Source organism: Thamnophis sirtalis, unplaced genomic scaffold (assembly GCF_051295495.1).
Source record: "Thamnophis sirtalis isolate CommonGarterSnake01/CBP01778 unplaced genomic scaffold, rThaSir2_p1.2 scaffold_3, whole genome shotgun sequence".
Classification (NCBI taxonomy): Eukaryota; Metazoa; Chordata; class Lepidosauria; order Squamata; family Natricidae; genus Thamnophis; species Thamnophis sirtalis.
This window is the reverse complement of record NW_028261383.1, coordinates 58090088-58117796: the sequence shown is the minus strand read 5'-3', so window position 1 is coordinate 58117796 and position 27709 is coordinate 58090088. Positions and strand designations below refer to the sequence as shown.

Genomic DNA, 27709 nt, shown 5'->3' with positions numbered 1-27709 from the left:
ATTCCAGCTGTCATCTCTACTACTCCTACCATTTGTATAATATATTCGCTGTGCAAACTAAACAGATGCGGAGATAATATGCATCTTTGTCTCACGCCTTCCCTATTCGGAACAATTCTTTTTCTCCAAATTTGTTTCTTACTTTAATCAGGGATTCTGAAATGCCCATTAGTTTTAAAATTTTCCTATTCTGCAAGATCTATACAGTCAAAGGCTTGCAATAACCAATGAAGCAGAGATAAATCTGGTTTCCTGTATTGCTTTGCTTTTTTTATCGTTCATTATCTATTTGCTTTCACATCCCCACCTCCCTGTCTTTTCTGAACTGTTTTAGACTTTAATTTACCACATATGGCTATAGACTCCTTTTTTCAGAATTTTCTTTAAATAAAAATATTGCATTACAGGTAGTCCTCGACTTACAACAGCTCATTCATTCAAAGTTACGATGACACTGAAAAAAATGACTTATTACTGTTTTTCACACGACTGCTGCAGTATCCCCTTGGTCACGTGATCAAAATTCAAACACTTGGCAACTGACTCAAATTTATGATGGTTGCAGTATCCTGGGGTCATATAATCAATTTTTGCAACTTTTTGACAAGCAAAGTCAATGGGGAAGCCAGATTCACTTAACTAACCCTGTTAGTTAACAAATTCAGTGATTCTCAAAAGTCGTAAAGTGGGACAAAATTCATTTAACAAATGTAGTTGTAAGTTGAGGACTACCTCTACTGAAGTCATTCAGTAATTGACACATTTCATCTGCCATTTTTTAGTATATGCTTGGATAATTTTCCAATTTTAGCCTACTTAACTCTGCAATTGCCATGGAACTAAACTTCACTTTTTCAGAGAGAAGTACTATACATGTGTAGAAATCAGTGTTCCTTTTAAACTGTATACATCAGACTTCAAGCTTTCTAGATAATAATTAAGAAGGAATGCAACACATATTTTTATACTAATAAAGGAAAATATTTGTAGCTCAGGATTGACATGAGGGGTCCTTGGAGCTCTCTGAGCTTGCTTGTTTTGCCTATGTTGTTAATGTATATGTGTCTATTGATGGCTGATTTGTCAGAGTGCTAGGCTTCTAGAAATTCCATGGCGTTTTTGGATTTTTTAACTTGGCTTGAAATTATGGTGAAATCTGTGTATATATTGTGAAAATAAAGAATTTTCATGTTGTAAAAGAACAAAAAGACTCAAGCACCTCTCCACCAGCAATCAGCACACAGATCAACATAGATTAACTCCCAAGGTTAACATCAGACCAACAATCAAGTGAACAATACCCCAATCAACAAATCACCGAGGAAGCCAACAGCAAACGGTCCAATAGAAGAATCTCTAAGACTAAACCACCCCAACCAAAATTGGCAGGCAAGCCACTAGAACATGGGTGTCAAACCTGCTCGCATCGTGGGCCGTATTGTGACACATGATGATGTTTTTTGCCTTTGTGGAGCTGGGGTGGGCGTGGCCCGCACAGGATGTATCCGGCCCACAGCCCACCAATTTTACAGACCTACACTAGAATATAAACTGTAAACAGCATTCCTTGCTAGAAATGATATTACCTAGTTTGGGTAATGAAATGTCTACAAGAAAACAAGCAAGCTCAGAGCGCACCAAGGACCCCTCACATCTTTTTATGTCACAAAGAAAAAATTCAAATAACGTGTGTTTCTAATTTTCTGAATATTTTAAAATTACATTGAAACTAAAGTTCATAATGTTGAAGCATTTAAGTATAGATTATTGTAGTAATTAATGTGCTTAAACCCATGTGTTTATGTCAAATCTTGTGGTCTTGTAGACAATGCCTAGCAGTGTTAATATGCTGACTTATCCATCAATGCCCTGTATTCTTATATTTTATGTGCTTATTACAATAGCACTTTAATAATGCTAAGCTTTAAAGAAATTTAGTCAGTTTTTTTTTAAAAAAACAAAACTTTGCAAAAGTAATATTCTTTGATTATAACAATTTACTCAAAATTGGGGTGCCAATTTCCAGAACAGCGATTAAGGCAGATGAGAAATGTTCAAAAGAAAATAAGGACACTTTTAAAAACAACCCACATATTTTATTGGGAATGGTAATAAAAATCTAATACTAGAGGCCAATTTAGAACTAACCCCATCCACTAAAATTCAGCTTCTTTTTCTTCAAGCAGTATTTCACCCCAGAAGTTATTGTTCCATTTGTAACAAACTGGCAGACTTTTATCCAAATGTCAAGAATATGTGGAAGAGATACTTAAAAAAATATTTCCAGGTAGCCCTTCTTTCTTATTTTATAAATCAACAGGATATACAGCATCATATAAATTTTACTGTAGGTATATACTAACATATATACATATATTTCTTTAAGGAGCAAAACAAAACTTGATATTTAGATTCTCATTCACAATGAATAGGAAAATATATATTTTATCTTCATGTATAATTTTCTTTCTGCACATCCACCCATTCTTAAAAACAACAATAACACACTACTAAGAAATTCTAATGAACTTAGAAATGCTTTGGAGTCCCAGCAGCAGAACTGCTCTCTGCCAAACAGTCTTGTTGTTTCCTCTGTTAGCTGGATTCATCTATTTTTCTCCGACAATATGGGCAACAATTATGCTGGAGCACCAGGAGCTCATAATCTTCTGAATGAAACATCTGTAAATGAGAGTTGCAAGATGGACTCAATAGATGGAACAGGGTAGTGAGAAAGTGAGTGGATGGGATTATCTAAAGACAATTTCTGGTGTTTCCTTCCAGTGCATTATCCCCCTACATATACCATTCTGCACGCAGATGATTGCAGGCTTATTCCTTTGCCAGCACAGCCCTTCTGTTCTTTCCACGGGATAAATATCTTCTAGGCCAGAGGATAAATGAAGATGAAATAAAAATAGCAACATACTGCAACCCATGAAAAAGAACACATCAATATCTCGGGATATTACATTGCCAATTTTAGAATGATTAAGATTTCAAAAAAGAAAAAAAAAGTGAATTTAGAATGTGGAATGAGTACAATGTGGAGCTACTTGCAAATTTAACTCTAATACTTTTGGATTTTATGACAACTGGGATACGATTCCTACTATGGAAGGAATAATTTTTCTTGAACTATTGATTCCGAATGGGTCATTCTACTTTTATGCTGAAAAGATTAAATCTCTGCCAAGGAATGTGACAGAACTTCTTTATATGTCAGAGCCTTTGATCCTTCCATTTAAAAAAAACCCCTCTGTATATGAGTGCATATATACAGCTGAAGTTACAGTGGCAGGTACAGCTAATGAAACAGGCTTTAGACCAGAAAATGTATATTGCAATACATCTATTATTCTTTAAGGCATTATGGCATTTTTGCACTGCTTCTGCTGTAAGCAGATTAACACAATCATCCATCTTGAAACAATACATCCATAATTTCATGAATGACTTGCCTTTGTACAGAAGTGTTGATTTTTAAAATATTAATGGACAGTTTCTATTCTCCATGAATAAATGGCAGTACTTGACTCATCTTAAGCACAAATTCTCAGCCATATCTCAAAACTTCCCCTTAAAAGATTAAACCTTTGTAGGTCATGCATGCTAAAAAAACATAGCCCCACATATTTACAAGGTTGTTGAATACAAACTAGTTGCCTTTTAACCATTAAGTATCCTGTGTCCTTCTGCTTTTTATTTTATACTAGCTGATAAGCCAGCATTGCCCGGGTATTTATTTATAGGGGGGAAATGTCCAGACCAAACATAATTTCTAATGTTGGATTTTCCCAGAGGGAGCCCCCTTGTGGAGTACTGTGAAGCTGTTACCATGGCAACTCCACTGCACTGTACAGTAGAAGTCATTTTACAGCACTAGAGTAGAAGCCATTTTAAGGCACAACAGACTGTATTGTAACAGAACACATATTACGAGGGCGTTAGGGGTGTCTTAACCCCACAGTATTTGTTTCCAGAGAGTAAGTTATCTGTGTACCAAGTTTATTTATTTATTGAATTTATAGGCCGCCCAATCCCGAAGGATTGGTCGAAATTGTTTTTTGAGGCGTTCCAGAGTTAGCTGGAACACACACATTTTTATATATATATATAACTTGACTGGCTGGTTAGAGTCGTGCACCAAATAATCAGATGACGAGGAAAGAAATAGTCAAAGAGAAGTGTAATTATTCTTCTCTTCTTTTGCTCAAATAACCGACTCATCAACTGCCTTTTAGCAGCTGCTTTACTTCATTTTGCAAAATGCTCTGCAGTGATCATGTGCCTGTCATTTTTTTTCTTATGTGCAGCAGAATATTTATCTAAAAACATTACATTTTTTCCCATTTCAAGGAAATATTTTGTTTTTAGCCAGCAAATCTACCCTTTATCCAGCATTTATATTCATGATTTTTTTTATAGGTGCTTGCTCTTCCTTACCCTTCCACCACCCACCCCCATCCTCCAAATCTTTCTCATACCTGAAAGCAGAAAGAACACATGGTAATGGGATTGTCTGGAAGGAGAGACCGGAAGTACTGCCATTGTAATGGCTTTGACCAGCGTTTAATCAGCACATCTCTCCTGCTCATGGATTTGAGAATTGCACGGTTCACTACGACAGGGACAAATTCAGAGCCCCCTTGCTGCAGGAAAAGAATAATTACAGAAAGAAAATAAATGCTTGAGTTTGGTTTGAGGCCATTGGGATGATAAAGATCATTTGAGAAAATATGTACAGATTATTGTTTTTCATTTTAATTTGCATATACTGAGGCTGTATTTACACTGAGCTATCAGTTCCTATTCAGTTCTGTATTTAGCCCTGGAACTATTCCTAGTTTTAAAAGCCTGCACATGTCCTATTGCAATGAAATCTGGAAAACGCTGAAGATGGCGTGTTGGAGTCCCTTTTAATTTAGTCATCTTCTACCCTAGAAGAAATCTGTTCTGTCATGTAAGGTACAGATAAATGACTGGAATATGCTCACTAAGTTTATTATGACACATCTTCTAAGGGTTATGGTTGTTATAATAGAAGAAAAACACCACAATTATTCTTGTGTCCTTTAGGAGATGGGTGATGACTGGAACGCCACAAAGTATTGCACATGCACATCATGCAGCCCTAAAGTTATTACACTAGAGCACTAGTGTTATTCCGCTAGTGCTCCATGATGCCACCATTTTTAGATAGTATTTTTCTATTCCTCCGAAAGTTCTTCCCTCCCTCCCAGGCTTTCATGCAGCTCTGGGGTTGCCTTTGATGGACCACACTTCATTTTGAAAGTGACTGACATTCATTTTCTAATTAGAAACAGAAGCCTTGTAATCACTATTACCCATCATTTAGAACTTGAAAATGTTATTATTCTCTCTAAGTGCTATTCAGAGATCCCTTTGCTTAAGGTTCAACTGCAACTAAATCTTGATGTATACAAAAGGTGATAGTAAATAAACAAATGTAAAGTTGGGGTCAGGTTCAGAGGTGGGTTTCACATAATTTTTCTACCATTTCACCGCTCACCGAAAATGTGAGGACACTCCTTCCGCACATGCGTGTGGCTTTCCATGCATGTACTTTGCTTGCGCAGGTGCGGCTTGCATGCATGCGTGCGGCTCAGAAAATATGGCTAAATAGGAAGGCATAGAGCCAGGGCAGCCACCCACAGAACGCCATTACTGGTTCACCCGAACCAGCTGAATACCACCACTGGTCAAGTCCCCATGAAATATCCCAAATGAAAACTGCCCATTTATGGAGATGGCAAGTTATGCCTCAGAGTCATCTAGCCAGTGTAAACAAAAGCAAAATAAATTGTAATAGTTTTCCAAAGTTACAATTAAAATGGTTAAATATGCATGTTCTACAAATGTTAAAAATGCATTCCTTCTTAATATAATGACTTCTTAGGCGACTCTTCTGTTTCTGCAAACAGCAATATATATTTGCCTGCAGGATATCCAGCTGTTTCTCCAGTTCTTTATTCATCTTCAAATTTAATTTAATTTTAAGGAGAGATAGGATAAGTACTTCATAAATAAGTCACTAGGTAAACGTGATCGTCATGAAAGATGTCACTACCTTCTCCTCACTAATGAATTTTAGGCACTTTTGCAGTGTGGTGCACAACCTATTCAAGCTGCTTGGCATGAGAACTGTGATTCAGCCAAACCAGCAACTACATAAGCCATTCCTGTCAGATATACCAAGGGAATTTTAAAAAGGTCAGACAAATCAAGCAACATTTGTTTTCTATAGGAGAGTTCTGAAAAGTATAAAATATTTATTAATGGAAGGGAATGATGCTATGAAAAGCATGTTTGCTGTAGATACTTCCTTATGACTACCTTTCTGTAACTAATCAGCAGTTTGAAGAAAACAATTGAATGAAGAGACAGTTCAGGAAAACAAGAAATTGAAAAGAAAACAAGAAATTGCTTACAACCTCAAAACTCAATTTTGCTGTAAATGGATCATCTTCCTCAATCTCGTCCACTTTATAAAGAAGTCTCATTGTTTGCACACCTAGAAGCATGTGTTAGGGAGAAAATAAGTTCTAAAAGACATTACACAATTGGACTAGGAACAAGAGCAGCCAGTGGGGAAACTAACTGATTTCCAACACTAGTTTCAACTTTTGCTTATCTCCAATGAGAAAAAGTATGAATGTACATTTTATGTTCATAATTCCTAATACAGTGATTTGTTTAAAATATGAAACATCTGTGGATGAAAGACAAAGATTACCAAATAAGCAGGGGACCCTGAAAGAGAGAAGATAGCTGGAAGGATGGGCAGCTAATGTTTTGTGAATGAGGAAAATTCCATTCCCAGTTCCAGTACTGGAGAAATCCAATACTTCATGACTTCTGAAAAAAATCCAAAAATTCCAATTATGTTACTATATAACAGGGATGTCAAACTCAAGGCCTGCAGGCTGAGTCCGGCCCACAGGGTGCTTAAAAATGGCCTGCGGGATCGGCTTGGAAATAGCAAAGGCCTGGCCCACAGTGCCTCTGCTAGCAAAAAATGGGGCGTGAGGAGGCCACGTGCCCCGCCCCCAGTTTTGGCCTGCAAAATGCTGCAGGAAGCCATCCAGGCCAAAAACGGGGAGGGTGTGCATAGTCCCCCCACCCTGTTTTGGGTGGCAGCGTGCTGCAGGAGGCATCCATCCCGTCTCCTCCCCCCCCCCCTCACTAGCCTGCAGAGAACTACAATGCTGATCTGGCCCTAAAAGAAATCCAATTTGACATCCCTGCTATATAATATTACCATATATATTTTTCTTTGCACCCTAGTGGTTTCTGTTGGGGGTGGTGGTGTTACAGTTATACAATGAGTCCTCTAAAAACAGATCTCTACGTCTTTGGCTCCATGCCTTTATAATGCAGCCAGACATCAATAGAGAAGGCAGGACTTAACTTGTAATAATTTAGAATGGTACAATTGCCACCGAAGTTATGTCAAAGTAAATCCAAGCTGGTGTTCCTAGGCTGTAGAATGGAGCTTTAAAAAAAACTGTTCTCAAATAATTGTTAACCTTAACATTTTTATATGTCCCCCCCCCCCCCCCCCCCAAAATAGCAATACTAAATATTTGCCAGAATAACATGCTTTTCCTAAGTAACTGCTAGGAAGGATACCATTACTCATCTGCTCTTGCCATTCACTGCCTATTTTGTTTAGTCTGGGTACTTCTAGATCAATCAGAGCAACAGCTTCTTCATCAGTTATTCCATCTTCTAAGTAGAATTCAACCAGATGCAAGACATCTGAAATGGTCACAGGAGGAAAAAAAAGAGGGGAATGGTTAATTCTCAGAACAGCTGCAAAGCCATTGACATCTGTTCTAGAAATAAACAGAACACTTCTGCACATACACTTACACACACAAAATGGAAACAAAACACAATCCAACTATTTTAATATCATCTATACACTCCTCTTGTGTATAGGGGTACCAAAGGCCACTCTAGTTCTGATTTTTGGATACATTTTGGTAAAAGTCTCATTGAAAAAAGTACAGAGATGTAATATTGTAGAGAAAATGTAATATTCCAACGAACCATAAGAGGAAGCAGCAAAAACAAAAGGTTGCCTGCAATTAATGCAGACATTCCCCAGGTTGTTCAATAAAGGATTGTGGGTGGAGCACCTGTAACATAAAGGCACCAGCTCCTGCAAAGAAACACAGAGAGGCAAAGTCACTGCTAGCTAGTCAGCCACAACCCTAATCTAAACATCTGAATTAAGACCCAAGGAATGGTGAATGGCTATTCTTAAAACACTCCTTGGCTTCCATCCCTTGTCTCATTTCTTAGATCCCAGTGTCAAGTGTTTTCCAATACTGGCTGGTAATGCAAGACCTCTAAGGAAGATATCCAACAAGCCTGATGCAAGTAAAAAGCAATCAGTCAAGACATATGATAAATATAGAAATACCGTATTTTTCAGAGAATAAGACACACCTTTTTCCCTCAAAAAAGAGGGTGAAAATCTGGGTGCATCTTATATAGTGTATGCAGCATTTTTGGTCTCCCAAAACCCTGCCCCCTTCACCAAAATGGCCATGCATAGCCTTTAGGAGGTTTCCATAGTAGTGCTGGGGGCTGGGAAGGGCAGAAATGAGTGAAAAACAGGCAATTTTTTGCTCAATTTTGCCCCCCACCCTCCACCCCCAGGAGCACTCTATAAGCCTCCTAAAGGCTATACATGCCCTTTTTTTGACAAAAATGGGCCTGTTTTTTTCAAAAAAGGACCGGTGTTTGCTCATTTGGGGGGGGGGCTACCCCGCAGGAACACTCCATAAGCCTCCTAAAGGCTATTCATTCCCCTTTTTTGACAAAAAAGGGCCCATTTTCGGGAAAAATGGGCCGTTTTTGGGACGTCTACAGAGTGCAAAAACCTTTTTTTTTAATTTGCCTCTTCAAAATCTTGATGCGTCTTATACTCCGAAAAATATGGTAAATGTACAGTTAAGGCACTATTTGTTTGGCTGAACCAAGCACATCAAAACTTACAAAATGGAAGAAAGAACCTGAAGTAACACATACCTGTTGCTTTAAAAATGACTTTTAAAATTACAAGTGTCTTATTTGGATTCTATAAAGCATGACAAGTCTTACATTCTGAGGACCTCTAGAAGAGTTTTCTGGATCCAGATAGCAACTACAAATACAAGCTTAGAAATGTGTACATTTTTTATTTGTCACATTATATACAAGGATTTTCTGACTCAACAGAATTGTGAAAAACACAGCAGACCAATCATTCATCCTCTTGCTACTGCAGCCCCAAGCTGTTTGAGTCACAATTAGTTTAGCTTCAATGTTTAAAGTGGCATTTTAAAGTTATTGGGGGTGGGGGATAGTCTTTACTGAAGTGAAGACTCAGAACAGAGGGGAAAAAACCCTTCTCATTTTCTGTCAAATAGGTGATGTAATAACAAATAGTAGAAAGGATTTGGGGAAGTGATAATTTTGGGAAGTGATAACTATCTTTAGTGATAATTTTGGGAAGTGATAATAATTAAGTGATAATTTTGGGAAGTGATAATCATCTTTAATTTTCAAAAATAAAAAACTTCATATGCAATCCAGGGCGCAACCTGCTTGGCCAAAATTAATAGTGAAAACTCTTAGCTAAATTGGATTGACCATTAAATCTGTTTAATAAGTTATAGACAGTCCTTAGTGATTTTAGTGTTTTAGTGATTGTGTCATTTAACAACCATTTGTAATTGCAACTATGATAAAAAAGTAATTTTATGACCAATCCTTGCCTTTACAATCTTTGCAACTCTTTAAAACCAAGGAAAGTGAAAGTAAGATCATAAAGCACAGTGTTGGTTTCACTTAGCAACTGATTTTTCTTAATTATCCAGTTGCTGGTCCCAATTATGGTCACTAAATGAAGACTACCTCTATTTGTTTATGTCATTTTATATATCAACCAGTCCAACAGACTGGGCACCTTACAAAAATAAAGAATATAACAACAGTCAACCAAAACAGCCAAAACTGAAAGATCCTTATTTTTTAACCAACGTATAAAATACAGTAGCTTAGTCGCTAGAAAGCCTCATAGATTCTATAGGACTAAAAATCAAACTCCAAACATCGCTTTGAACTAAACCTATATACACACCTTCAAAAAGGAGAACCTCAGATGTGTCTTGCGAGCAAGATGTTCCACCATAAGAGAGCCTGCCTATGCTGATGCCCTTGAATTCTTGGAGGGATGAGACAGAAAGCATCCCTTCCTTTCATACATGAATAGTTGAAAGAGGTTTTGTTTGGAAAAGTTAGTCTGTAAGGCATTCTGGGCCAAGCAGTGTAGAGCGTTATAATCTAAAAGGAGCACTTTGAACTAAATTCAAAACTGTACTGATAACCAGCATAGCTAAGGAACAAATGAGAGATAACAAGCTGAAAATAAATCCAGATAAGACAGAAGTGTTGCTGGTAAATAGGATTTAAGATTACAACAAAGCAGTGAGGTTTATAGATTGGAGAAGTCTTAGATTCTCAGGTGTCACTGGATAGGTCTATAGTAGCTGTAGCACCTAGTCCTCCTCAGGTGCTTACAAAGCCAACTTGCTTACATAGGCACCATTTAAATTGTAGGCATTGACCTTTAAAGAACTAAATGTTTTAGGGCCCAAATATTTTAATAACTGACTGTCCCATTAGGAACCAGTTCAATTGTTAAATTGACTTTCTTGAAAATGCTTTTCAAGGTTTGGGCCATGGTTCAGGGTTCTGGGCCTCAGGGAAAAAGCTTGCATTGTTATGAGTCGATGGGCTATACCTCCCTCAGGAATTGCACTTGGCCTCACTCTCTCTGTGCTTACAAAATTGTAAAAACTCCACTTTCTCAACTGTAAAATGGCTTTAGTGTTAAATGTTATTGTGAACTTCCCTTTTTAACTTTTTGTATCCTGTTTTTGTTTAAATTTTGTTAAACAAAAATCAAGTGCTCCCTAGAGCTGAAAGGCAGGGTACAAAGCAAATACAAATAAACATTACGTTCTTCTTCCAACTTTTATTTTACAGCAGTGTAATTACATCAGGACAGATGTAATAAAAATGGGAAATAGGGACTGTCAACTTTCCATCCTTTAGAACAGGACTGTCTGAATTATTGCATAGTCTGTTTCCAATCCCTGTAGCATCAAATGAATCCGATGCAATATATTCATTTGTCAGAAAGAGTGAACAAAGGTTAGTAAAGCAAAGGAAGGTTTGGCTCAGAGGTCCAAAGAAACGGGGCCTTTGATTCATTAACTTAAACTTGTTTTAGACTGCATGATTACCTCAGGCAACTTTGAAGTCCTCTAGGCCCTTAGTATCGTATTGATATTATTTCAGGTGTCCAGATGGAACGAATTTTGTCCTGTTCAATTAAGGCTAAGCATGTATAATATCCCACTTATTTTGACTTGCCAACCCCTTTAGGCAGAATTTTAGAAGACATGACAACTACTCAAAGAAAGGCAGACTTTAAAAAAAAAAAGACCTTCAAAAGGTAACCAAGTTCCGAACTTTTGTGAGGAGATTTCACAAAGGAGGCTTCTCAGATTTTATGCCATGTTCCAACATGGTCTCTTGTGTCATGTCAGATATTAAAGTATGGTTGCAATAAGAAGAGGACTTACTTCGCTGTCGTGGAAAGGCTTGGATCGGATTGTCAGGCTTCCCAGTTCAACAGATTTTTGAAATCTAGCTGGAATCTGTAGTCCTTGCAACTTGTCGTAGGCATGACGAGCCAATTTATAGGCACCCAGAGCTTTGCTCTGCTTTGCCAGGGCAAATAATGTATTGCTGTAATCAAATTAAGGAACAAAACATACATATGGCAAGCAGGAGAAAGCCACACCATTGTTTTCAGTCAGGGGAGTCGTGCTCTAAAGCATAACCAAAGCCTCGATTTGAAGGTTGTTTACACAAACAAAATACAAAGCAATTGAATAATGATGACTTTTTGAATGAACAAGGAAAACGGAACGATTCAGAAATGAACTTATTTAATGTCAGGCTTAGCAGTATCTGCACAGAAAAGACAATGATGATTTTTTTTTTCCTTTTTAAAGGAAAACACCATACATCTCTGGGGACAAAAAGGCTGCTGTCCCGCTGCCAAAACCATTACTTGCAAAAAGCAGCAAACAGGCAGACCTGTTTTTCAAATGCATGCTCCAATGTGCAGGGTAAAACAAACACACTATGTTCAATTGACAGGTGACCAGACAATCATCGAGAGGATAAAAGTGCTGTCGAGATAAATCTGATCATATAAATTCAGCTTCACGGGCTTAAATTGAGCTTGCTTAATTGGATTCTAAACCTTTCACCCAATATCAGGAAAGAAAATAGTAGGGGGCAAATGATCAAGAATCACTTTTGCATCTCTCCTATTCTCGTTTCCAAAAGACCAAATTATTATCTGCAATCTTCACTGACCTCTTCACCAGACACATTGATATACAGTAGATCACTTACACTTTAGCGTAAGCCTGATAAAGACTATCCTGGGTTCAATTTTCTATTTATTATTATTTATTTATGGCCTGCTTTTACTCCTAAGTCCTGCTATGCTGATTCATTGTGATTAAAGGAGGAGGAGGATTATTTTGGGGAAGAATGATTAAAGAAAAGCAAGAGTATACTTCAAGAGTGCATTCCCCAGAAGAATCACCTGGTGTGAAGGTCATCCCAGTTGCCCAGCTAAAGCAAAAAAGCACTTACTAGACAGCTATGATACAGAAAAATGCTGGAGGTAGGTGATCATTTTAGTGATGACTGGAGACTATTGTGCAGGAGGCCAAATCAAGCTATTAAGAAGAAAATTAGGTCTGTTCCAAGGCAGCTTTGAGAGAACACAGGACAGTTGCCTAAAGCAGTATTAGTCTTTCACTTTGCCACAAAGAAGAGGAGGGTCAATTTATTTTCCAAAGCACCAGAAGGCAAGGCAAGGCAAAAAACAATGGATGGAAACTAATCAAGGAGACAAGCAACCTGGAATTAAGGAGAAACTTCCTAACGGTGAGGACAATTAACCAGCGGAACAGCTTGTCTTCAGAAATTATGGATGCTTCATCCCTAGAGGTTTTTAAGAAAAGACTATATCACCTGTCTGAAATGACATAGGGTCTCCTGCTTGAGCAGTGGGTTGGACTTCCAGCTCTATTCTGATTGAGTGATTGATTTAAGACTGGTCATTTAGCAACCATTCAAAGTTACAATAGATCTTATGACCTGTTTTGAAGTTGTGATGACTTCTCACCTTGCAGTCATATGTGATCACATTTTGGGTGTTTGCTGACCATTCCACATGTATGGCTGCTTGCAGCGTCCCGCAATCACATGACTGTGATTTACATTTTTGCCAAAAACTTGCATTTGTTTCCAGATTTCTATAAAAATGCCACGTAGCAATGGGCTCACTAAATGATGACCACACACAAAAAAATGCCGTAAAAACAGTTTGGTCACATGTTGGCTCACTTTACAACTGTCATGACTTATGATCATAAGGACAGGCGCCATTACGATCTTAAATTGAAGACTACCTGTAGCTTTCCATATTTGGTGATGATTCGACCCGGGTGGAAGCAGAAAGGGACAACAGCTTTTCAAAAACTCCTGAAGCTTTTTGTTCAGGAAGATTTGCAGAGTTCTTTTCCACTTTAGCTGGAGAACATTTGTTTACTTGAAGACTTTAATTTTTTACTTGAAACTTCTAACAGAGTCGATTGAGAAAGCCAAAGGATTTTTTTTTAAAAAGGGCTATGACTGAACATAAAGAGTTTAGAGTCACCAAAATTTGCCTCAAATACTGAGATATGCAGCATATAAATTAATTAAATAAATAACACAAAAGCAACGACAACTGGTACAACAACCAGTCTTAAAAGAGATAGATTCTGCTTTTGTAGGTATGATAATCAACTGTAAAGGAATCAACGATTTGTAGATTAGCAATTTGTAGGGTAGAAATGATAAATCTTGGAAATGATATTCAGGTGCCAGAATGTGTCTATACCAACAAGGATGAGAATTAGGTAGGCAATTATTTTACCTGGGATAATCTATAGAAGCAAAGCATACACTTTGAAGAAGCGGAATTGAATGAATGATACTTTTGAACTTCTCCAAACATCATTCTTGAGAATACCATGAACAAAGAAAAATGTTAACAGCAGAACGCTCAGGGACAAATGATCAAATTGACATCATCTGGACACATACAAAGACTCCGCTCTTTTGAGAGATCCTTATGCCTGAAAGGTGGAAGAAAGAGGAGAAAAGACAACCAGCAGCAAAGAGAAAGAGTTGATTACACCTGAAGAGTCAGGTTAGGAAGAGATCATGCGCCAACAGGTTTTTCTGTATAGACACTGAGTTGACACAGCTTAATAGCATATAATCAACTTATATCGCTCTCCAGAGGGCATTTAGATGTATCATATTGGACCATAAGAAAGGCTGAGCGCAAAAGAATTGAGGCCTTTGAACTATGGTGATGGAGAAGATTCTTGCGAGTCCCTTGGACTGCAAGACGATCAAACCGGTCAGTCCTAGAGGAGATCAACCCTGACTGCTCTTTAGAAGGCCAGAGCTTGAAGATGAAACTCAAATACTTTGGCCACCTAATGAGAAGGAAGGACTCACTGGAGAAGAGCCTAATGCTGGGAAGGATTGAGGGCAAAACAAGAAGGGTACGACAGAGAATGAGGTGGCTGGATGGAGTCACTGAAGCAGTAGACTTGAGCTTGAATGGACTCCAGAGGTTGGTAGAGGACAGGAAGACTTGGAGGAATGTTGTCCATGGAGTCGTGATGGATCGGACACGACTTCGCAACTAACAACAGTATGTATTGAAACCATATTATCTGGAAGGTACATTGCTGAAAATCAGTATAACTGCCTTAGATCCTTGGTCCATCTAGACTTTCTTATGTAATAACTATAATGTTAATTATTCTTGGTCCAAACAGACAAATTGTTTTCTATGAGTTCTTGTTGTATTTAGATAGGAATCTTTTTAAGCTGTTCTGGAAATGACAGACATGATAAATAGATGATAGGTAGGTAGGTAGGTAGGTAGGTAGGTAGGTAGGTAGGTAGGTAGGTAGGTAGGTAGGTAGGTAGATAGATAGATAGATAGATAGATAGATAGATAGATAGATAGATAGATAGATAGATAGAAAGAAAGAAACAGACTGACTGACTATATATAATATATATATAGTCCGTCATGGGAAACTAGGAATCTTTTTCAACATACACATTTGAGTATATCACCAATTTTGATAGGTAAAGAAGATAAAGATGGATGGCTTGATATTCTTTGATATGTTGGGAATAAGATAAATGTGATTTGGATGAAGTTAACTCAAATGTTGATTAAAATTTTGATAGGTCTTTCTATATTTTTTCATTCTATTTCAACACATTTATAAGATATTAAATAACATTGTCTGGCTGGGCCATTTTCATTCCATAGGCAACCTGCTGGGAAAAGTAGATTTAATTTTCTACTCTTTCAGATTTATTATGAGATGTTTATTTTAGCTCTGGTTATTGGTTGGAATGAGAAACCTCTGAATTGAACTCCTCTTCAGACTCAATTGAATGCTATTATGCAACACCACTAAAAGCCTGCAGATATTGAGCTTCTTGTTCTTGGATCAATTTTCATTCCTGCAAGATGAAGAGTATTGGGTCACAGATATAATTTTAATCATTAACATTTAACATGAAATCTTACATTATGGGTCAACTCCAGTTTAAAAATAGGGGCTAATTCAGAATTGGGAGCGGGAGGGATAAACTAGGCTTTTTATAATTTAGAATCACAGTGCTGAAAGACATTTATGCCACTGACCCAAATCTACAGTCTAGTCCAGAAATTCAAATTAATACAACCCAGGGAGATGTGTATTTAGATTCTTTTTTAAAATGTTCCTTGAAGGGAAAGCTATTACTTCACTGGATATTTAGTTCTAAGGTAAAGATAAAGGTTCCCTTGCACATATGTACTAGTCATTCCCGACACTAGGGGGCGGTGCTCATCTCTGTTTCAAAGCTGAAGAGCCAGCACTGTCTGAAGAAATCTCCGTGGTCATGTGACCGGCATGACTAAATGCCAAAGGCGCACGGAACGCTGTTACCTTCCCACCAAAGATAGTTCCTATTTTTCTACTTGCTTTTTTACATGCTTTCAAACTGCTTGGTTGGCAGAAGCTGGGACAAGTAACGGGAGCTCATTCTGTTACGTGGTGCTAGGGATTCAAACCACTGAACTACCGACCTTTCTGATCGACAAGCTCAGCATCTTAGCCACTGAGTCACCGTGTCCCTTTTGATTCTAGAATACTGTTAAAACTGCAATTAGATGAATTCTCTTAATATTCAACATTCTATGTTCTACTTTATAGTTTTTGAAATTTGGTGTTGAGGAGTCCTATGATGATATGTGGAAGTGGCCTTGGGAGAAAAGGGGAAACCACTACACAACCAAAGTAGTGGTCAGACAAGAGGCAGCTTAGACTGCAAAAAGAATGTGGGCTTAGCAACCGTCTCACATGGAATCCTTCCTAATTTCTTTAGCTGTAAAAGTGACAGGGGAGAAATATATTTTCAAACTTGCAAGTTTCTGCTATTGTAACCTTACAATAAAGTAGAATTGATCATGCTTCCTATCTGGACTACTTTGCAAGGCTGACAATTTCTCAGAATACCATGGACATCTAAGAAAGCAAACAAATGAATCATCAAATGAATTAACTCAAAAGTTTTCAAACGACCAGTCTCATATTGTTGCATTTTGGAAACATTTTATGTTACTAAGGATTATGGTGTATAAGATGGGGCAGTTAAATAACTCTTTCAAATAAAAAAATAAAAGAAAACCTAGCTCTCTGGAGAAATCTATAATGTTGGGAAAGCTGAAAGGAAAGGAAAAGGCACAATAAGCAGCAAAGTAGATGGGCTCACTTACAGAGGTGATAGATGAACTGTTAGAAGATCTGATGGATCAGGTTGGGGACATGGTTACTAAGAGCTGGCATTGACTTAAATGCCGCATAATTAATTCTGTATCTTGCACTCTGAAAGAGAACAGGTTTAATATTCTTCTATGTAGCATCTTCCTCTCAGAGTACTATCATATCTCTACTCAGTCACCTTTACTTGGTGTAGAACATATTCAGATCATTCAATCTTCCTTTATTTGACATACTTTTTGGACTTCTAAGTATCCTCACTGCTCTTCTCTGAATCTATTCCACTTCTTATGAACACTTCCAAAAGAGCTGCTCAGAACGGTATATAACACTCACAATTCAGTCTTATCCTAGCAGAATGAAGTAGACATACTTACTGTAATTTGGAAATCACAATTTCCAAATCAAATACACTTGTGCTTTTTGCAAACACTTCAGTTCATCTGGCCTTTAAATTCCAAGTAAAGATGTATTCCTGACTATGTTTCTATGAATCCCAAGATTCAATCCTGGGTGATCATCCCATCTTCATACATGCCAGATAAAACATACCATTCTATTGGTTGGAGAAGAAGGAACTAAAAGAGGAATTGAGTAGTTCTTTGTCACCAGTTTGTATGCTGCCATCTTCACTGGGCAGCAGACAGTGTGATTCTTTTTTTCAGTTCAGTCGTGAATACTTGTCTGTACACTTTTTCTGTAACCTGACTGCATATGACCTTTTCCTCTATGTTTCCTTTTTGATTTTCAGATTCTCTCTCCGTGTTAGCTACACGGACTTTTGCTCTCTTCCATTTTTTCTCATCAGAACAGTCTGGAACTGTGCTTATAATATCTGCTTCTTTAGAAACCCCAACCTATTTTTATTCCTTTTCCTATTGGGTTCTCCTGCCAGGAGATCTTATTTATGACTGCTATTTATAAATGTTGTTCTACAGCACTTTTCCCCTGACAAAAAGGTTTTTGCTCAAAATGTGTTGAAATCTAGTCTGAAGTAAAGTATACATACACCATACTCCTTTCTTTTCCATCAGCAAGGCAAGTCAGGAATTTCCTGAAAGCATGATGCCTGAAAGAGCCTAGATATCTCTCTCCAAAAATGTCAGGGCAATTAAAAACTATAATTTTTAACTATAATTGCATGCCTCTTTGAGAAATTCACTTTGTTTTGGAAGACATCATCTATATCTTCTGCTTGGTTGGATGGGTAATAGGAGACATTAGCAACAGTATTACTTTTTCTTTGTTTTTGTTTTGCTCCAGTAATTTTAGCTCAGATGCTCTCTATATCATTGCCAAATACATTTATTTGGCTTTCTGAACAAGAATGGATATATTTAGCATAACGGGCAACCTCTCTTGCCTTTCTACTCTTTCAATCAATTCATCCTTCAGTTAATATATTCCACTCTTGAAGCATTACACCAAGCCTCTGTTATACCCATTAAATCATATTTTCCCTTTCCCTTTTAATCTTATCATGATTATTTCCCATATTCTCAGCATTAATCTTTAGATAATGAAAGCCATGAAGATTATGAGCAATTTTTTTTCCAACTTCTCTTCAGTGGTTTAAGAGGCCCCATTTCAGCAACACTCAATTTTTAACAGTGCACAACTCTTTACCTGACGTCCTCACTTTAGCCTTTCTCCGAAATGCTTTCACAGATGGCATTTAATTAAAAAAAAACCTTAATCAAACTTCCTATGCTTTGGCCAAATACATTTTTACCTTTCCTTGTGCCAGCAATCCATTATCTAGATAACTTAGACCATGATCTGCAAAACCAAATCTAATTTGCATAGCCAGTTATTAATTTATAGTAGTCCTCTTTTCATTTCCAGTCATCTTCCATAGACAGAAAGTGTAATAAAAAATATCCCAGGCTTTTGAACTTGTCACATTCCTTTGGTGAAATGCTGGAGCTGTTCTTCACAGTGTCATTTGTCCCAACATGTATTACTGGGAAGAAGAAGCTGTCAGTGGTTTTGATAAAATGTTAAAATTGGTCTGTCAAGTCTTTGATCCTTGACCCTGGCTGATAGCACACTTCCTGAGTTGACAGTGGTTTTGTGGGTCCATTTGGTGTACAATTATTTCAGTTCTCTGTAGTATCGATTCACAAACTAGTTCACAAAATGCCTTTTTTGTTTTGTTTTCTTAGAAAGCATACAGCAATTGCATCTTCTGTCTTTGAGGGATCCAGCATATTAATTCCTATTCTCTTCCTTTTCCTCTATATGCTTCATCTGTAAGGGCCTAAGGGCAGTTTCAAAATTCCAGGAGTATAGAGTGTTGTTGTATCTCTTGCTTTTGGTTATTATTTTCACCCTTGATAATTGATTATTCTATCATCCTTATAGTAGGCTGTTTCCACTAGCAGGCTGTAGAGCTCCTTTAATTTGAAGGGATACACCTTTGCCTTTGTCATCAGCTGCTGCAGAACAACTGTTCTCTCCTAGAGTCCTAGATTTTTTCCACAAGCTTGCATTTGCTTCAAATGTATGCCAAGTTGTTTCCAAAAGGAACACAAACGTGTCACATACTATGCAGGTCAGCACTGCAGCATCTTACTATTCGACTTCATTTTTTTTTGCTTCTTAGATCCCTACTTACTGAAAAGTTTTTATTTCTCCTTGCTCCTTTCTCAAAGGGAACCTTAGCCAAAGTACAATTTTTATGTTATTTAATAAATGTTAAATTCCTTTTAGCTCTACTCACTCTGTCAATGAACTGGATGCTATTATTTGGATCAATTTACTAGTAGCTATTTTCAAAACCTTTGCATAGCTGGGGGGAAAAACAGTTTGGATTATGGAAGGTTGTTCTTAGCATTTTACTCAATGTCAATACTTCTATCTTACGGTGTTTTTAAGATTAAAATTAACATGTCTTAATCTTCTGGCCATGATTGCTTTTGAAGCTCCAGAATTGTTGGAAACATTGAAGACACGTTCCCATGCCATTATTCAAGAGAAGAGTTTTCCCCTACCTGTAGATTGCTGCAGGGCCATCTTATATTGTTATAACAAGAGAAGGAGCTTTTAAAACCAAAGTAATTAGCAAATGTCTGCAAAAATTAGTCCCAGATTAGATGCCCCTAGGGGGAAACTGTGCTTGGTGAATGAAATACATAAAGAATTTTCTGTCCTTTCTTCCCTATCCAGATACTGTTCTTGGACCTTGGAGTTCTTTTAGTCCACCCCACTACTCAAGCAAGAAACTCTATACCATTTGAGACAAATGGTATAGGTATACACAGTGCAGTGACGTGCAGTGAGGTTTATGGCTGGTGAGGCACTGACACAATTTTTTTTAGACTTGTGGACTTCAACTCCCAGAATTCCACAGCCAGGCACGCTCAGTTCCGATTTAAAGTGACAGCATTTGTTTTTCTCCTTTTTGAAATAAGTTTCCTTCTTTCTTTTTCTTTTTCCTTCCCCTCCTTCCTCCCTCTCTCCCCCCCCTCAAACAAACACACACACACACACACAAAGGTGGATTGGAGGGAGTCAGGGAGACCACAGGAGGAGGCAGGAAGCCAGTCAAAAAGCCATACTGGAGCACACACACTTTCTCCCAGCCCTGGAAGGATCCAGCCCAGCTTCACTGATTACAGGTTTGAAAGACAACGTGGCTCTGCCTGCAATCAAACTACACTTGGGGAGGGAGAGCACTTCCTCCAGCCTTTGCCCAAAGCCCCGCAGCAGGAGGATGAAGTTTGAATTCCTCCCCCTCCCTCCGACCCACACGTAACTTTTCCAGCTGTTTCAGAGAGGATTTCAACTCTGCTCTTGCCTGCCATCATGAAAAGAAAAAAAAAATGTAAAAGGAAAAAGGCAAGAGCTGAGGTCAGGCTGAGCTAGTTGCTGCCAGAGTCACCGTGGATGACTCTGCTTAACTGTTTAAAAAAACCTCTAAAAAAGCACCCTCTACAGGAGGAAACAGGAGAACGATGTGCCTCATCTATGTCAGGAATTTTTCAGCTTTCAACCGTTGCTTAACTCTGCTCGAGTGATCATAAAACGCCTAAAGTCAGACTAGATGAGGCACGTCATTCTCCTGCCTTCTCCTGTAGAGGGCACTTTTTAGAGGCTTTTTTAAACAGTTAAGCACTAAGCAGAGTCATCCACAGTGACTCTGGCAGCAACTAGCTCAGCCTGACCTCAGCTCTTGCCTTTTTCCTTTTACATTTTTCTTTTCTTTTCATGATGACAGTGGTGAGGCTCTGCCTCCCCTGACTGCACGTCACTGCACACTTGTATAGATAATATTCACTGGTAATAGTATATATAGTTAATGTTTACTCTCACCCTCTTTCCATCATGCTTCTTTTTTTATTCTAACTACTTCTGCTGGAAGGAAAGAAGGAGAGAAATGTCCGTAAGTACATTGTATTTCCATGTGGGACAGAATGGATTGAAGAATGAATCTTGTAAAATGAAGTACTCAACTTTACAACCAATTAATTTTAATTAATCTTTATCAATTAATTGTGAAAGTTTCTCTAGCTCTACTTTTTTTTGGGGGGGGGGGGTGACAAGGAGTATGGCCTCTGTCCCAGAGGTAGTATTCAGCAGATTCTGACCAGTTCTGGAGAATCGGTAGCAGAAATTTTGAGTAGTTCGGAGAACTACCTCTGACTGGCTCTGCCCCCATCTATTCTCTGTCTCCCGAGTCCCAGCTGATCGGGAGGAAATGGGGATTTTGCAGTAACTTTCCCCTGGAGTGGGGAAGGAAGCAAGATTTTACAGTATCCTTCCCCTGCCACGCCACGCCCACGCCCACAGAAATGGTAGTAAAAATATTTGAATCCCACCACTGCTCTGTCTCATACATACACACATATACTTTATATAATTGTGTTTATGTATTCCCACAAACAAGTGCTTATATATTTCTGGCCTTTGGGAAGGGCCTGAAAACATGGCTTTGCATTTGCCTTGGGAATCCAGTAATATGATTATGGAGCCTGCCACATGGCATACTGTTAGGGAAACGGAGAGTTCTCTCCTGCAGATAATGTATTTTTAATGGTTATTGTTTTAACTATTTTTTTACTTTGCTGTACTATTTTGCATTTTTAACTTTATATGATGCCCATTGTCATGTACATGTGATGGGGGATTATATAAATTTAGCAAATAAATATCAATCAATCCCATTCACACATTTTTGGGGCAGTGGGGAAGGCCAATCTCTAGAACCATATTTAGCAGGCTTGTGTGTGTGTGTGTGTCTGTCTGTCTGTGTACCTAATACTTTCTCTATCTGATCTTCCTGGAGTGGTTGACTGGAGTGGGTGGATGCTTTAGAATCAGAATTATATTCCTTTAGGAGAATACTGGAATTTATTTTATTAAAATAGTTTATGGGACTGAAATTACTGGAACTAATTACAATTTCCTCTTATTTGAGAGAATTGCGGAATAATGAACACTCTCTGCTTGTGAACCAGAGGAAGACTGCTTTAAAGAATGTGAGATTAATTTAAAATGTGGTTAAGATAGCAGATAAGTCTATTTCAGGTACTGGATACCTCAACAAGTGATTAATAAGGACTGGAAGCAATCACCTTGCTGCTGGAAATGTAATTTAGAAATTGAAAGATTAACTCACACATTTGCCCTATTATTGTCACATTTGGGCTTGAAATTCACAGAAAGGTTAACATGACTTTAAATTGATTAAAGAGTCAAGTTGAAATCAATTTGCTAGTTAAGAGAGTGTATGCTCCACTTGGCTATATCCCCAGCATTTGGAATCAATCAACGTAAAAATAAATGGATTTTTCATGCAGCGAGGATGTCCAAAAATTACTATTACACAATACTAGAAGGACAAATCTATACCTGATTTGCAGCAATCAATTCTCATCAACATATGATCAGTCAACACATGATTTATCTAACAAAAGGCAAAGAAGAAGACTTTCAAATAATCTGTTCAAAGTATTTGGGAGTTGTTTTGCTCATGAGATAGATTTCCAGTCTTTTTCTTTCCTTTTTTTAGGATGGAAGTGATAAATTATAGTATTTTATTGCTCTGTTTATATGTGTAATTTTCCTTCTTCTTTTTTTAAAAAAAGGAGCATAATGCTATTTTAAAAGATGCAGCATGTCTTCCCATTTTTCCCAAGAATGAAACTCAAAAGAAGTAGCCATACTAATCTACTGCGGCAAAAGCAGTTGAGAATCTCATGACAGATCGAAGATATTTATGGGGGCATAGATTTTCCTGGGCTAAAGCTCATTTTATCAAGTTCTGACCAACTGAAAGACCTATTTTCTAAACTGCGTGTTTTCATGATTTATAAGTGTTTCAAAATTATTTAGGAACTGTTCTATGATATCCAACATAAAACATAGTATTAAAAGATTTGTAGGCTGTGAACTGTAGAAAATGGAGCATTGGTTCTTACCTGATACGCCCCTTCTCTAGGCAGGTGGAGACAGCGGTCATGCATGGGTTAACTCAGTCAATAACCAATAGAACTGAGTCTACCAAAGTGATGTCATCGCCTCAGGGGAGTGTCATCCCGCTTTTGTGACGAAGGAGATAAGTAGACTGCTGTGTGTTAGTTTACTGCTTTCAATCCTCTGAAAAAAAATAAAATTTCCCCCTTAGCTTCATAATGCCCACTGTCACTAGGCCAGGAACCAAGGGTGGGGATGACCGCTGTCTCCACCTGCCTAGAGAAGGGGCGTATCAGGTAAGAACCAACGCCCCATTCTCCAACGTTGGTGGAGACAGCAGTCATGCATGGGACGTACCAGAGCTGGGCTTGTCCCCAGGTGGGATTGAGACTGGGCTAGGAGCTTGAAGAATGGAGAACTTGCTGGAGGGCTTGCTGTCCGAATGCCGCATCCGCCAATGCGTATCTGTCCATTTTATAATGGTGGATAAAAGAATTAGGGGTCGCCCAGGTGGCCACCTTGTAGATCTCCTCCACCAAGGCCTGCCTTGTCCACGCTGCAGATGCAGCCGCGCTTCGTGTGGAATGCGCCGTGATGTTAGATGGAGAGGAGAGGTGGTTTGCCGCTAAGCCCTGGTTATAGCCATCGGATTCAGTGCCTCACCATAGATGGCAAAGCCTTCAGCCCCTTATTTGTGGGATGGAAAGAGACAAAGAGTGCTTCAGTGCGTCTGAAGATGGCCGTCTTGGCAATATAGATCTTAAAAGCCCTTCTGACGTTTAACTTGTGCCATTTGCACTGAAGCCTATGAGAGGGATTAGGGCAAAAGTTCGGTAGGGTGAGGTCCAGGGACTGATGAAAAGTCGAATTGACCTTTGGGACAAAGGTGGGATCAATCCGAAGGACCACACGGTCTGGGTGAAAGGTACACAGGTCGGAACGGATGGAAAGAGCTGCTAATTCTGAGACGTGTCGTGCTGACGTGATAGCGGCCAGGAAGGTTGTCTTCAATGTGAAGTGATTCAGGGAGGCCGACCTGAGAGCAATAGCAATAGCAGTAGACTTATATACCGCTTCATAGGCCTTTCAGGCCTCTCTAAGCGGTTTACAGAGAGTCAGCATATTGCCCCCAACAATCTGGGTCCTCATTTTACCCACCTCGGAAGGATGGAAGGCTGAGTCAACCCTGAGCCGGTGAGATTTGAACCGCTGACCTGCTGATCTAGCAGTAGCCTGCAGTGCTGCATTTAACCACTGCGCCACCTTGGCTCAGTGGCTCGAAGGGTGGTCTAGTGAGGGAGTCAAGGACCCTGGTGAGATCCCACGAGGGGAAGCGGTGGATGACAGGAGGGCAGAGGTTAGACGCGCCCTTAATGAAGCGTCGTACATGAGGGTGCAAGGAGAGAGGCTCATTTCGGTGAAGAGAGACACCGAGGACAGAGCTGGAACCTGCCTTCGCAAGGTGTTAGGCATAAACCCTTTGTTTAGTCCCTGTTGCAGAAACTTCAAAACCTGGGAAACCGAAGCCTCCAGGGGAGAGACAACTTTAGAGATGCATCACGTACTGAAAGTCTGCCAAGTTGATTCGTAGATTCTATTAGTGGCTGGGCGTCGGGAAGCCTGAATGGTTTGGATTACAGTCTCAGAAAGGTTAGCCGTCCTCAAAACCTCCCGCTCAGCCTCCATGTGATTAGGCGGAGCCAAGATAGGTCAGGGTGTTGGATGGAACACTGATGAAGAAGGGACGGTATCAGGGGAAGACGCCACTCTGGCCCCACTGAGAGGTTGATAAGGTCCATGGCTGGCACGGCCAGTGGGGGGCGAGCAGAATGACCTCTGCCTCCTCCTCTATCATTTTCCGAATGACCCTCTGTAAAAGGCGGAAGGGAGGGAAGGCGTACAGGAGACCGTGGGGCCACCTGCACCTCAAGGTGTCTGTCCCTTCTGTGCCTGGTGTCATGTAGCGAGACAGATACCTGGCAGCTGTTTGTTGGATGCCATTGCGAAGAGATCTAGGATCGGGTCCCCATACCTGGTCAACAGCTGTTTGAAGATGCTATAGTTGAGGGTCCACTCCGCAAGGTCAATTGTTGTATGGCTCAACCAGTCCACCCTAGAGTTGTTGGAGCCCGGGATGTGTTCGGCGTGGAGAGAGAAAAGGTTGGCTTCCGCCCAGATCCCTAAGTGAAAGGCGGACTCCATGAGAGAAACAGCTCTCGTCTCCCCCTGGCGGTTGACATGCGCCTTGGCTGTCGTCTTGTCTGTCCGAATGAGCACGTGTGTTGCAAACTGAAGATTGGAACTGAAGGAGAGCTAGAGATGGATGGCCCTCAATTCTAGCCAATTCATACTGTGGGAGAGGTCCTGAGCTTTCTGATCCTCCAGATGTGTGCCCCAACCTGTCAGGTTCGTGTCCGTCATGACTACGAGGTGAGGAGGTTGAAAAGGGACCCCTGAGAGATGGCTGGGGAGATCCACAATCCAGAGAGAAGGACCTCTGGAGTCAACCTGACTGTTGCTGGGGAACAGATGCTGTTGGTCTTTTGGAATGGCAGAAGAAACCATTGGAGGCAACAGCTGTGAAGCCGTGCCCAAGGAACGATGGAGAAACAAGAAACCATCTTCCCCAGCAGTTGAGACAGCTGGAGAAGGGGGGCCTGCCGCTTCCTTCGTACCTCTAAGGCTAATTCCCTGAGGCTGAGCTGTCTCTCCTGAGACAGGAAGACCTTCCCCTGGGCGGAGTCGATGAGAACCCCCAAGTGGACTAGATGAGAGGTGGGGGTCAAGGGGCTTTTCTCCTGATTAATGGAGAACCCCACCTCCTGAAGTACCTGCAAGATGTCTTGTAGATCCCGCAGGGCCTGGGTGCATGATCTGGACAACAGGAGGATGTCATCCAGGTAGCAAAAGATCTGAATGGGTCTGGCACGGAGGTGAGCTGCTACAACTGACAGGATCTTGGTGAAGACCCTTGGGGCTGATGACAGCCCGAAGGGAAGGGCCCGATACTGGAAGTGACGGCCCGCATAGACGAATCAGAGAAATTGTCTGTGTTGCTTGTGAATTAGTACATGGAGCTAAGCCTCCGTGAGGTCCACTGAGGTTAGGAGATCGTGTCTGCGCACACTCTCTAGAATTGACAAGAGAGAGTGCATTTTGAACTTCCTGTACCTGATGAACTGATTCCAGAATTTGAGACTGAGGATTGCTCTCCAGCCCCCCGAAGACTTTGGCACGATAAAGAGACGAGAGTAGAACCCCTGTCCCACCTGGCCTGGAGGCACAGGTTGAATGGCACATATGAGGAGCAGGTGATGGATGGCCTGCTCCACTAGGAGCCTCTTTTGAGGATCCCTGGAAATGGGGCAAGGGACAAAGTGGTTCGGAGGGCTGGAGCATAAATACAAGAGAAGGCGAATGTGATTGTGGCCTTGACCCACACGTCGTCCCAACAATCTGCAAAGTTCGACAGCCGATCCCCTATGGGGAGATCTTTCAAGCAGTCACTACTGCCTCTTGAAGGATCGGTTGGTATTGTACCTGAATGACTTTCTGGGCTGGAATCTCTGGATGTTTCTGCCTGACCTGTTATTAAAGGAGGGGCCCTGTCTGGGAGGAGCCTGATGCTGTGGACGGGAGTTGGAGGAACTCCCGCCCTGACCTCGAAAGGGCTCTCTGCGATAAAAGGATTGGCTTCGGCCCTCCTGCTTCTTAGTGGCCGGCTGCAAGACCTTCCGCTTATCTTTGGACTCCACCAAAAGGGGCTCCAAAGAGAAGGGATGAAGAATAGGGAGAGGAGGCAAGCCTCCACTTGGCTCGGGCTTCCACCTGCCACTGCATTAGCCAAAGCAGACGGTGGAAATGGAGGATGCTATGGCCTTGGACGCAAACTTAGCCGTGTCCAAGGAAGCATCTGCTGTGTATTCTAGGGCTGCTTTTATTTTGTTAATGTCCCTGCGAGCCCTGGAATCCCTGGCTGGGAGCCTAGCCTGGAGTTGCCTCAGCCATAAGAGGACAGAGCGACTGAAAAAGGAGGCAGAGGTACCTGCCCTAACAGCTCAAGCCGAGGCCTGGTGACTCTTGACTAGCGTTTGCTCTATTCTCTTGTCCTCAGGGCAAAGAGCCTCCTCAGGAGCTGCTGAGGCAGTGTTAGGGGAAGAAAGGCCAATTATAGGTAAGTCGACAGAATAGCAGTAGACTTATATACCGCTTCATAGGCCTTTCAGGCCTCTCTAAGCGGTTTACAGAGAGTCAGCATATTGCCCCCAACAATC

General features: G+C 40.1%; 1 protein-coding gene across 3 annotated transcripts in view; it reads right to left on the bottom strand.

Annotated features, from left to right (window-relative positions):
* Positions 1-2074: 2074 nt before the first annotated feature.
* Positions 2075-27709, bottom strand: part of IFT122 (intraflagellar transport 122) — a 77833-nt gene continuing 52198 nt past the window's right edge. For 2 of the 3 annotated variants that reach the window (XM_014059145.2, XM_014059143.2), the window contains 6 exons: positions 11667-11832; positions 8077-8188; positions 7654-7782; positions 6456-6535; positions 4488-4652; positions 2075-2682 (listed from right to left, as the gene is read on the bottom strand). In XM_014059145.2, the coding sequence (XP_013914620.2) occupies positions 2596-2682; positions 4488-4652; positions 6456-6535; positions 7654-7782; positions 8077-8188; positions 11667-11832 (739 nt within the window). In that variant the 3' untranslated portion in view covers positions 2075-2595. The remainder of the gene's footprint in view (positions 2683-4487; positions 4653-6455; positions 6536-7653; positions 7783-8076; positions 8189-11666; positions 11833-27709) is intronic. The other variant, XM_087708934.1, reaches the window with a different exon arrangement.